The sequence below is a fragment of the Coregonus lavaretus genome, assembly GCF_964263955.1.
Source record: "Coregonus lavaretus genome assembly, chromosome: 31".
Classification (NCBI taxonomy): Eukaryota; Metazoa; Chordata; class Actinopteri; order Salmoniformes; family Salmonidae; genus Coregonus; species Coregonus lavaretus.
In genome coordinates this window covers 11,703,740-11,717,066 of record NC_140018.1, presented here as the reverse complement: position 1 = coordinate 11,717,066, position 13,327 = coordinate 11,703,740, and the positions used below count along the sequence as shown (strand labels likewise).

The 13,327-nt window shown below is 42.0% G+C and overlaps 1 protein-coding gene across 1 annotated transcript in view; it reads right to left on the bottom strand.

The window, feature by feature from the left end:
- The window catches only part of LOC311106880 (serine/threonine-protein kinase PAK 5-like), a gene marked incomplete at both ends in the record, with an annotated part of 52,958 nt that overhangs the window by 5,871 nt on the left and 33,760 nt on the right, over positions 1-13,327 (bottom strand). Inside the window, 3 exons of the mRNA XM_084149269.1 lie at positions 622-776; positions 938-1,079; positions 1,296-1,505. Of these exons, the coding sequence (XP_084005395.1) occupies positions 622-776; positions 938-1,079; positions 1,296-1,505 (507 nt within the window). The remainder of the gene's footprint in view (positions 1-621; positions 777-937; positions 1,080-1,295; positions 1,506-13,327) is intronic.

Genomic DNA, 13,327 nt, shown 5'->3' with positions numbered 1-13,327 from the left:
GATTGGGGTGTTAATAGGATAACATCAAACTTCAAAATAGCACACACACACACACACTAGTATTAATCATTGATGTGGGTGTGAAAATGTGTAAGGACAAGATAATTCATGCTTTGGCTTGATGTCAACACCTTGTTAACATACTGTGAGTCATTCCACCCACTTTATTCAAACAAAGTCTTCCCTCACTGTCTTCATGACATAAATACTGTGTCTGACTACTGAGTAGTAACAGCTCTACAGTGTTGCTACATAGCAGGCAGCAATGGTACAGTAGAGTAGAGCTAAATGGCTTGGCACACTCCTTTCCAAACCCAAAATAACGTCAGCTTGTTGCCTTGGCAACATCTAAATCAGGTTCACTAACACACTGCTCTGATCAAAACATCTGAGTTCCAGAAAAGCCTCTTATGTGAGGTAGCCTGATCTGGGGGCAAAACATTTGCTTTATAGTTTTACTCTGGCACTACTACATCCATGTGAAAATTGAAATGTTGACTAATTAAATGTATAGGCTTACACTATCTTACCTAAATCTTTCAGTCTATTAAAGTATCAAAATGGTTTGGTCTCCACGGAGACAAACCCATGACCCCTAACCCCTAACCCTTGACTTCTCACCTCGTTGAAGAGCAGTTCTCTCCTCTGCTGTTTCCTCAAGTCCATCTTTTTGACGGCCACCTGCTTGCCACTGTGCTTCTCACTGGCAATGCACACGATGCCCGTCGAGCCCTCGCCAATCTTTATGAAACTGTCCAAGTACTCTCTGGGGTCACCTGGGGTCAGAGATGGACAGATCAGAGGCTGATCAATGTTTGCTGCTCTCAGAAAGATATCTACAAAGCTTCTGTTCATTATCTACAAACTAGCAGAAGAATTTACTGTATATTTTAACTCCTGTGATTTGGGATGTACTTGTGTTTCTTTCTGTGATTACCTGGGTTGACGACGAGCTGCAGGGCGGCCCTGAACTGTTCGTGGGAGACCCTGGAGGGCTGGGCGTCTGAACTGGAGCCCCAGGAAGGAGGGGGGTAGGCCCCCGGGGGAATGTAGGGGGACGATGGCTGGGAATATGCCCCCTGTAGGAGGGAGGGAGGAGAGACCCGGTTAATGACTCTACTGCACTGTCGGTGGTGATCTTTGCAGTTACACCTGTTTCTCTGAGAGTCATACGTAATTGTAGATCATAATATCTAAACAAGATAGGATTATATCTTAGGACACACATATGCATGCAGTCGTGCAAATATGCACAGTCGCATGCACGCACACACACACGCACACGGTAGACCCACCTGTGGGGTGTATGGCGGGCTGGGCTGTGATGGTGGGTGGTGGTAGGGGGAGGGTTTGTAGTGGTGGAACACAGGGGGGTACTGGAGGTGTCCGGGGGGGTAGCCAGAGGGCTTGCTGTGACTCTGAGGTAGTTTGAGGGGCCCGCGGGGGTACGTGTCAGACCCTGGGACCTGGGGACTCCCGTCCCGTGACTGCCGGTCGTAATCACCCTGCGAGAGATGGAAGACAGACAGAGACAGTGCTAGAAAGACAGCCAATACCCTGAAAACATAAGCTATTTAAGCTAGATGAGCTAATATTAAAATAATACTCTAATAAGCTTATAAGATGACAGCCGGCTCAAAAGTGTCATTTGTATTTAAGTGCAAAACTTTTTCAGTGCAAACTTCATTGAAGCTTGGTTGCCATGCAACATATAGGAAAAACAACCTCACCAAACAACAATCTCCTCTCCTTACTTGCATCATGAATGTAAAACAATCAGAGGTAGTTCTCTCTCTCATCAGTTTTTGTGTTAAATGTCAAATATTGGCAGAAAATCGGCAATCAAAATAAACGTTCTACCACAGTGACCATGTTATTTTTACGAAGACTATTTGATTCTGAGTTCGGACATATAAAGTGTGTATGTGAAAACTATTTATAAGATGCATACTTTGAGTTTTTCCGAACTCACTTCATTCGTGCATAAGAGGGAAGCTTGCGCTACCTGGTGCTGGCACATGTGCATCCATCATACAGCTGCTGTTAGGCCAGAGAACACCCAGATCTGGGGCAGCGCTCCACACCGCCAGGGAACACCCAGATCTGGGGCAGCGCTCCACACCGCCAGGGAACACCCAGATCTGGGGCAGCGCTCCACACCACCAGAGAACACCCAGATCTGGGGCAGTGCTCCACACCTCCAGAGAACACCCAGATCTGGGGCAGCGCTCCACACCGCCAGAGAACACCCAGATCTGGGGCAGCGATTCACACCGTTTTTCTCCTTAGCCTTGTTTACAATACGAGTTAGATAATATAGCCTCGCTATAGTAGACTCTATTGGGGGGTGGGCTATGTTACCCAGTGTGGTTGCAGGGTTTTGCTCCAACCACGCAGTAACGATCAACACTTTGATTAGAAGAATCAGGTGTGTTGCTGCTCGGCTGGAGCAAAACCCTGCAACCACACCCAATGCCCATCCTTGCTCTATTTTCTCTCTCTCTCTCTCTCTCTCTCTTTGTGTTTCTCCATAACTCAGCTGAGTGGTGATGAATCATAGGTCTAGCTGGGAGAGAGAGAGGTGACAAAGGGACACTTTTCTCCCTGACACTAAACATTATGCACTGTGAGTAAGACCTGGCATTCTGCCTTCTGCACAAGAGGAATCCCAAACAGAAAGCAAGAGTATGATGTGTGTGTATACGGTCGTGCGTCAGTCATTGAGTCCCCCTCCCTTCTCCTTGGTCCTGCCCTTCAGCTTTAGTGTACCAGGTAGTAAATCTAGAAGTGTTTTATGGCATCACCAGTGACCCTGCATAAAGGTGATTAAGACCAGGAGTTAAAGATGGAATCTGTAGTAGGGGAAACAGCGCCACTGTCTGCCCCACGGTCGATGTTATGGTTTTTGTTTTGTTGACGAAGCAGAGGTGGGGAGCGTCCAGCTTTAAGGTACATTGTTTTTACAGTGTTATTAACCACACTGGTTATACAGTATATGTACAGTGTTATTATTAACCACACTGGTTATACAGTATATTTACACTGTTATTATTAACCACACTGGTTATACAGTATATTTACAGTGTTATTATTAACCACACTGGTTATACAGTATATTTACAGTGTTATTAACCACACTGGTTATACAGTATATTTACAGTGTTATTAACCACACTGGTTATACAGTATATTTACAGTGTTATTAACCACACTGGTTATACTGTATATTTACAGTGTTATTAACCACACTGGTTATACAGTATATTTACAGTGTTATTATTAACCACACTGGTTATACAGTATATTTACAGTGTTATTAACCACACTGGTTATACAGTATATTTACAGTGTTATTATTAACCACACTGGTTATACAGTATATTTACAGTGTTATTAACCACACTGGTTATACAGTATATTTACAGTGTTATTAACCACACTGGTTATACAGTATATTTACAGTGTTAGTTACCACACTGGTTATGCAGTATATGTACAGTGTTATTAACCACACTGGTTATGCAGTATATTTACAATGTTAGTAACCACACTGGTTATACAGTATATTTACAGTGTTATTAACCACACTGGTTATACAGTATATTTACAGTGTTATTATTAACCACACTGGTTATACAGTATATTTACAGTGTTAGTAACCACACTGGTTATACAGTATATTTACAGTGTTATTATTAACCACACTGGTTATACAGTATATTTACAGTGTTAGTAACCACACTGGTTATACAGTATATTTACAGTGTTATTAACCACACTGGTTATGCAGTATATTTACAGTGTTAGTTACCACACTGGTTATGCAGTATATTTACAATGTTAGTAACCACACTGGTTATACAGTATATTTACAGTGTTATTAACCACACTTTTTATACAGTATTTTTACAGTGTTATTATTAACCACACTGGTTATACAGTATATTTACAGTGTTATTAACCACACTGGTTATGCAGTATATGTACAGTGTTATTAACCACACTGGTTATTGACTATATTTACAATGTTAGTAACCACACTGGTTATACAGTATATTTACAGTGTTATTAACCACACTGGTTATACAGTATATTTACAGTGTTATTATTAACCACACTGGTTATACAGTATATTTACAGTGTTATTAACCACACTGGTTATGCAGTATATTTACAGTGTTATTAACCACACTGGTTATACAGTATATTTACAGTGTTATTAACCACACTGGTTATGCAGTATATTTACAGTGTTATTAACCACACTGGTTATGCAGTATATTTACAGTGTTATTAACCACACTGGTTATGCAGTATATTTACAGTGTTATTAACCACACTGGTTATGCAGTATATTTACAGTGTTACAGTAGAGTATCCAAACAAATATGGCTTGAATTGAAAATGGATCCGAAAGGTTACATTGAATGATTCTGATTGTAAACTGGGTGTCCCTGAATGCTGATTGGATGACAGCCATGGTACAGTGCTATGAAAAAGTATTTGCCCCCTTTCTAATTTTCTCTACTTTTGCATATTTGTGATACTGAATGTTATCAGATCTTCAACCAAAACCTAATTTTAGATAAAGGGAACATAAGTGAACAAATAACACAACAATTACATATTTATTTCATTTATTTCATAAACAAAGTTATGCAACACCCAATTCCCCTGTGTGAAAAAGTAATTGCCCCCTTAAGGCAAGTCGTCCAGGTTTCCACCTCCATGCTTCACGGTTGGGATGGTGTTCTTGGGGTTGTACTCATCCTTCTTCTTCCTCCAAACACGGCGAGTGGAGTTTAGACCAAAAAGCTATATTTTTGTCTCATCAGACCACATGACCTTCTCCCATTCCTCCTCTGGATCATCCAGATGGTCATTGGCAAACTTCAGACGGGCCTGGACATGCGCTGGCTTGAGCAGGGGGACCTTGCGTGCGCTGCAGGATTATAATCCATGACGGCGTAGTGTGTTACTAATGGTTTTCTTTGAGACTGTGGTCCCAGCTCTCTTCAGGTCATTGACCAGGTCCTGCCGTGTAGTTCTGGGCTGATCCCTCACCTTCCTCATGATCATTGATGCCCCACGAGGTGAGATCTTGCATGGAGCCCCAGACCGAGGGTGATTGACCGTCATCTTGAACTTCTTCCATTTTCTAATAATTGCGCCAACAGTTGTTGCCTTCTCACCAAGCTGCTTGCCTATTGTCCTGTAGCCCATCCCAGCCTTGTGCAGGTCTACAATGTTAACCCTGATGTCCTTACACAGCGCTCTGGTCTTGGCCATTGTGGAGAGGTTGGAGTCCATTTGATTGAGTGTGTGGACAGGTGTCTTTTATACAGGTAACGAGTTCAAACAGGTGCAGTTAATACAGGTAATGAGTGGAGAACAGGAGGGCTTCTTAAAGAAAAACTAACAGGTCTGTGAGAGCCGGAATTCTTACTGGTTGGTAGGTGATCAAATACTTAAGTCATGCAATAAAATGCAAATTAATTACTTAAAAATCATACAATGTGATTTTCTGGATTTTTTTAGATTCCGTCTCTCACAGTTGAAGTGTACCTATGATAAAAATTACAGACCTCTACATGCTTTGTAAGTAGGAAAACCTGCAAAATCGGCAGTGTATCAAATACTTGTTCTCCCCACTGTATTTAGCAGATGTTATTGTGGGTGTAGCGTAATGCTTGTGTTCCTAGCTCCAACAGTGCAGTAGTATCTAACAATTCTGAACAATACACACAAATCTCAAAGTAAAAGAATATACAGTGGGGGAAAAAAGTATTTAGTCAGCCACCAATTGTGCAAGTTCTCCCACTTAAAAAGATGAGAGAGGCCTGTAATTTTCATCATAGGTACACGTCAACTATGACAGACCAAATGAGGGGAAAAAATCCAGAAAATCACATTGTAGGATTTTTTATGAATTTATTTGCAAATTATGGTGGAAAATAAGTATTTGGTCAATAACAAAAGTTTCTCAATACTTTGTTATATACCCTTTGTTGGCAATGACACAGGTCAAATGTTTTCTGTAAGTCTTCACAAGGTTTTCACACACTGTTGCTGTTTTTTTGGCCCATTCCTCCATGCAGATCTCCTCTAGAGCAGTGATGTTTTGGGGCTGTCGCTGGGCAACACGGACTTTCAACTCCCTCCAAAGATTTTCTATGGGGTTGAGATCTGGAGACTGGCTAGGCCACTCCAGGACCTTGAAATGCTTCTTACGAAGCCACTCCTTCGTTGCCCGGGCGGTGTGTTTGGGATCATTGTCATGCTGAAAGACCCAGCCACGTTTCATCTTCAATGCCCTTGCTGATGGAAGGAGGTTTTCACTCAAAATCTCACGATACATGGCCCCATTCATTCTTTCCTTTACACGGATCAGTCGTCCTGGTCCCTTTGCAGAAAAACAGCCCCAAAGCATGATGTTTCCACCCCCATGCTTCACAGTAGGTATGGTGTTCTTTGGATGCAACTCAGCATTCTTTGTCCTCCAAACACGACGAGTTGAGTTTTTACCAAAAAGTTCTATTTTGGTTTCATCTGACCATATGACATTCTCCCAATCCTCTTCTGGATCATCCAAATGCACTCTAGCAAACTTCAGACGGGCCTGGACATGTACTGGCTTAAGCAGGGGGACATGTCTGGCACTGCAGGATTTGAGTCCCTGGCGGCGTAGTATGTTACTGATGGTAGACTTTGTTACTTTGGTCCCAGCTCTCTGCAGGTCATTCACTAGGTCCCCCCGTGTGGTTCTGGGATTTTTGCTCACCGTTCTTGTGATCATTTTGACCCCACGGGGTGAGGTCTTGCGTGGAGTCCCAGATCGAGGGAGATTATCAGTGGTCTTGTATGTCTTCCATTTCCTAATAATTGCTCCCACAGTTGATTTCTTCAACCCAAGCTACTTACCTATTGCAGATTCAGTCTTCCCAGCCTGGTGCAGGTCTACAATTTTGTTTCTGGTGTCCTTTGACAGCTCTTTGGTCTTGGCCATAGTGGAGTTTGGAGTGTGACTGTTTGAGGTTGTGGACAGGTGTATTTTATACTGATAACATGTTTAAACAGGTGCCATTAATACAGGTAACGAGTGGAGGACAGAGGAGCCTCTTAAAGAAGAAGTTACAGGTCTGTGAGAGCCAGAAATCTTGCTTGTTTGTAGGTGACCAAATACTTATTTTCCACCATAATTTGCAAATAAATTCATAAAAAATCCTACAATGTGATTTTCTGGATTTTATTTTCTCAATTTGTCTGTCATGGTTGACGTGTACCTATGATGAAAATTGCAGGCCACTCTCATCTTTTTAAGTGGGAGAACTTGCACAATTGGTGGCTGACTAAATACTTTTTTCCCCCACTGTATAAATATTAGGACGAGCAATGTCGGAGTGGTATTGACTAAAATACAGTAGAATACAGTATATACATACGAAGATAAGAACTCCAAATACTGTCTTTGCCTAAATTTTAAAAGTACACTGAATTATAGCTGTGAACCATCCCTGGTTGTACAGGGCTGAGATATATAATATCTAGACTAATAATCTATCTAGTGAAGACAAGCTGCCTCCAGTACTGAGGAGATGATGCTCTGACTGTCAGAGTAAATTAAATTACCTCCACCACGGCCCCGAACACACACTCACCCCGAACACACACTCCCCTGAACACACACTCCCCCAGAACACACACTCCCCTGAACACACACTCCCCCAGAACACACACTCCCCCTGAACACCTACACTTCTCCCAAACACACACTCTGACAGGACATGAATAGTCACCTAATGAAAACCTGACAACATGGAAGAGGCGGGGCAGGAAGGAACGGGGAAACCTTGAAATGTATAATCTCTCTCTCTCTCACACACACACAGACACACACACACACACACACACACTCCTCCACCTACACACACTCACAGTAGGAGGAGGGTTGGATAGATGTGTGGGGATGGCGGTATAATTATGCGGCGTGGACTTGTTTAATCAATCACTGTGAGGAGGGCGGTGCACCTCGTGGTCTGCAGGAGGAATGGGGCTACTCTCCAGACCCCCTATCGTTGGCGGCACCAGCGGCTGGCTGTCAGCCAAGGGTCTCCTGATCCATGTTAGTTAAACGCGTATTAATCTGAATTTGGCAGGGTAATCAACAACCCAACTGAACTGTGAAATTGAATTCTGCGCTGAAACATCGTTGGGCCGTTTTTATGCGAAGGCTGCAGAAAGGAGAAAGTGCCGCAACATCAATTTGTCACTGCTGCGGAGGAGGAGTAGTTGTGTGTGTGAGAATGTGTATGTGTGCGTGTGATTGTGTGTGTGGCTAAGTCCCCGTGCTGTCTACTCTTATACCCCCACAGACTCACAACAAAAAGGGGGATTTTCTTCAATGACCGAATTCAAAGAGAAAAAGACAGGGGAGAAGGAGGGAGAGAGAAGAGAGGTGGGTTTATTACAAGGTCCAATAGGCAGGAAGAATGGAGGTTCTTAAGCTTCCAGATCACTTACAACACGCTTTAGTTTTTTGTATTTTTTTTCTACTGATGTTAGGAATCTACACTCGTCACGACACATATCCTGTGACTGTTTTTTCACATACCCCTCGAAGATGTATTTCTTCTTTAGATGGAACTAAATAGCGAGTCATGTAGAGAATTTTGTTTAAATTATAGGACGATAATTGCCCAATCACAGCCAAGTACATGACTGTTTCTGTTTCTACTTGTGTGTGCAATATTTTCCCAGACAGCATGTTTACTGAGGTGTTGGAGGTTAAGTGGATTTCATAAGGGCATCCTGGGGTTTGCATCAGCAGATACATTACTACTGTAACACCAGACGTATCAGCAGATACATTACTACTGTAACACCAGACGTATCAGCAGATACATTACTACTGTAACACCAGACGTATCAGCAGATACATTACTACTGTAACACCAGACGTATCAGCAGATACATTACTACTGTAACACCAGAGGTACAGCAGATACATTACTACTGTAACACCAGACGTATCAGCAGATACATTACTACTGTAACACCAGACGTACAGCAGATACATTACTACTGTAACACCAGATGTATCAGCAGATACATTACTACTGTAACACCAGACGTACAGCAGATACATTACTACTGTAACACCAGAGGTACAGCAGAAACCTTACTACTGTAACACCAGACGTATCAGCAGATACATTACTACTGTAACACCAGACGTACAGCAGATACATTACTACTGTAACACCAGACGTATCAGCAGATACATTACTACTGTAACACCAGAGGTACAGCAGATACATTACTACTGTAACACCAGACGTATCAGCAGATACATTACTACTGTAACACCAGAGGTACAGCAGATACATTACTACTGTAACACCAGACGTACAGCAGATACATTACTACTGTAACACCAGAGGTACAGCAGATACATTACTACTGTAACACCAGATGTACAGCAGATACATTACTACTGTAACACCAGACGTATCAGCAGATACATTACTACTGTAACACCAGACGTATCAGCAGATACATTACTACTGTAACACCAGACGTATCAGCAGATACATTACTACTGTAACACCAGACGTATCAGCAGATACATTACTACTGTAACACCAGAGGTACAGCAGATACATTACTACTGTAACACCAGACGTATCAGCAGATACATTACTACTGTAACACCAGACGTACAGCAGATACATTACTACTGTAACACCAGATGTATCAGCAGATACATTACTACTGTAACACCAGACGTACAGCAGATACATTACTACTGTAACACCAGAGGTACAGCAGAAACATTACTACTGTAACACCAGACGTATCAGCAGATACATTACTACTGTAACACCAGACGTACAGCAGATACATTACTACTGTAACACCAGAGGTACAGCAGATACATTACTACTGTAACACCAGACGTATCAGCAGATACATTACTACTGTAACACCAGACGTATCAGCAGATACATTACTACTGTAACACCAGACGTATCAGCAGATACATTACTACTGTAACACCAGACGTATCAGCAGATACATTACTACTGTAACACCAGAGTTACAGCAGATACATTACTACTGTAACACCAGAGGTACAGCAGATACATTACTACTGTAACACCAGAGGTACAGCAGATACATTACTACTGTAACACCAGATGTACAGCAGATACATTACTACTGTAACACCAGACGTATCAGCAGATACATTACTACTGTAACACCAGACGTATCAGCAGATACATTACTACTGTAACACCAGAGGTACAGCAGATACGTTACTACTGTAACACCAGACGTATCAGCAGATACATTACTACTGTAACACCAGACGTATCAGCAGATACATTACTACTGTAACACCAGACGTATCAGCAGATACATTACTACTGTAACACCAGAGGTACAGCAGATACTTACTACTGTAACACCAGACGTATCAGCAGATACATTACTACTGTAACACCAGAGATATCAGCAGATACATTACTACTGTAACACCAGACGTATCAGCAGATACATTACTACTGTAACACCAGAGGTATCAGCAGATACATTACTACTGTAACACCAGACGTATCAGCAGATACATTACTACTGTAACACCAGACGTATCAGCAGATACATTACTACTGTAACACCAGACGTACAGCAGATACATTACTACTGTAACACCAGACGTATCAGCAGATACATTACTACTGTAACACCAGACGTATCAGCAGATACATTACTACTGTAACACCAGACGTATCAGCAGATACATTACTACTGTAACACCAGACGTATCAGCAGATACATTACTACTGTAACACCAGACGTATCAGCAGATACATTACTACTGTAACACCAGACGTATCAGCAGATACATTACTACTGTAACACCAGAGGTACAGCAGATACTTACTACTGTAACACCAGACGTATCAGCAGATACATTACTACTGTAACACCAGAGATATCAGCAGATACATTACTACTGTAACACCAGACGTATCAGCAGATACATTACTACTGTAACACCAGAGGTATCAGCAGATACATTACTACTGTAACACCAGACGTATCAGCAGATACATTACTACTGTAACACCAGACGTATCAGCAGATACATTACTACTGTAACACCAGACGTACAGCAGATACATTACTACTGTAACACCAGACGTATCAGCAGATACATTACTACTGTAACACCAGACGTATCAGCAGATACATTACTACTGTAACACCAGACGTATCAGCAGATACATTACTACTGTAACACCAGACGTATCAGCAGATACATTACTACTGTAACACCAGACGTATCAGCAGATACATTACTACTGTAACACCAGAGGTGCAGCAGATACATTACTACTCTAACACCAGAGGTACAGCAGATACATTACTACTGTAACACCAGAGGTATCAGCAGATACATTACTACTGTAACACCAGACGTACAGCAGATACATTACTACTGTAACACCAGACGTATCAGCAGATACATTACTACTGTAACACCAGAGGTACAGCAGATACATTACTACTGTAACACCAGAGGTACAGCAGATACATTACTACTGTAACACCAGACGTATCAGCAGATACATTACTACTGTAACACCAGACGTATCAGCAGATACATTACTACTGTAACACCAGACGTATCAGCAGATACATTACTACTGTAACACCAGACGTATCAGCAGATACATTACTACTGTAACACCAGAGGTACAGCAGAAACCTTACTACTGTAACACCAGACGTATCAGCAGATACATTACTACTGTAACACCAGACGTACAGCAGATACATTACTACTGTAACACCAGACGTACAGCAGATACATTACTACTGTAACACCAGAGGTACAGCAGATACATTACTACTGTAACACCAGACGTATCAGCAGATACATTACTACTGTAACACCAGACGTATCAGCAGATACATTACTACTGTAACACCAGAGGTGCAGCAGATACATTACTACTCTAACACCAGAGGTACAGCAGATACATTACTACTGTAACACCAGACGTATCAGCAGATACATTACTACTGTAACACCAGATGTACAGCAGATACATTACTACTGTAACACCAGACGTATCAGCAGATACATTACTACTGTAACACCAGATGTACAGCAGATACATTACTACTGTAACACCAGACGTATCAGCAGATACATTACTACTGTAACACCAGACGTATCAGCAGATACATTACTACTGTAACACCAGAGGTACAGCAGATACATCAGCTAGTCTCCTCTCCTCAGCGGATACAGAGCACAAATGTATGTATACATCAGTGTTAAACATTTTGTTGTTACTCCCTGTTCGTGCTACATCGTTCAACAAAGGTAATAGATGGATGAATATATATATAAATAACTAGTTCCTATATTTGTGCATAATAGGCTAGTTGCTGGTGTAATAGGTGCAGAATATAGTCTCTGCTACACAGAATGAGGAAGGGGAGAGTCGGTGACTGAGGGAGATAGGGATGACTGATCATTCTGCTCTGCACAGTTCAATGAAAGGTCATTGTTTCAGCACTGGGATGTAAACCTGTTATTCACCTTCAGATTACCACACATGTGTTTGTCAGGCAGGGTCAACAAATGGTACATGAACTGCACATGCAAAACATGAAGGTTAGACTGGGATCAAAAATCGGCCCTGGCATTTTTAATACACCGGCCCATTTCTTCCCTCGAGGCCCCCATTATTAGTGAACTAATGATCATTTTGCGCAAAAAAAATAAAATAAAAGGTTAGACAGGCCCACTTGGCTAAAAATGGACCAGCCTATCTGGCATTTGCTCGAAATGCCAGATGGTCAGTCCACCCATGACAAACGTACTCTAACAGTGTTCTTGTTTCCTGCGATGGTGTGCACACTTTTGTTTCAGCCCAGCACAACAAACCTAATTTAACAAATCATAAAAAAACATTTGCTGAAAGAGTTGTGTTAGTGCTGGGATTGGAGCAAACATTACTGCAGCTCTCCAGGACCAGGACTAGGAAGAGTGAAGAACGTTGCTGTAGAATGTGGATTATTATGGCATCTCAATGGGGTCTAGGCCTGAAAGTCACTTTTCCACCTCTCCATATGTACTGTGGCACTCCACTGTTGCATAACTGAAGCTGATATATGGGACTGCAGTTGCAGAGTGGTATTTGCTTGGGCCTCGTACGCTTCACACATACAAGCATGCTCTCTAGATGTTCTAAGAAGCTTTTGTCTTTTCTTCTAGAACACAAAATGTATTCATGAACCTTTGTTTTCC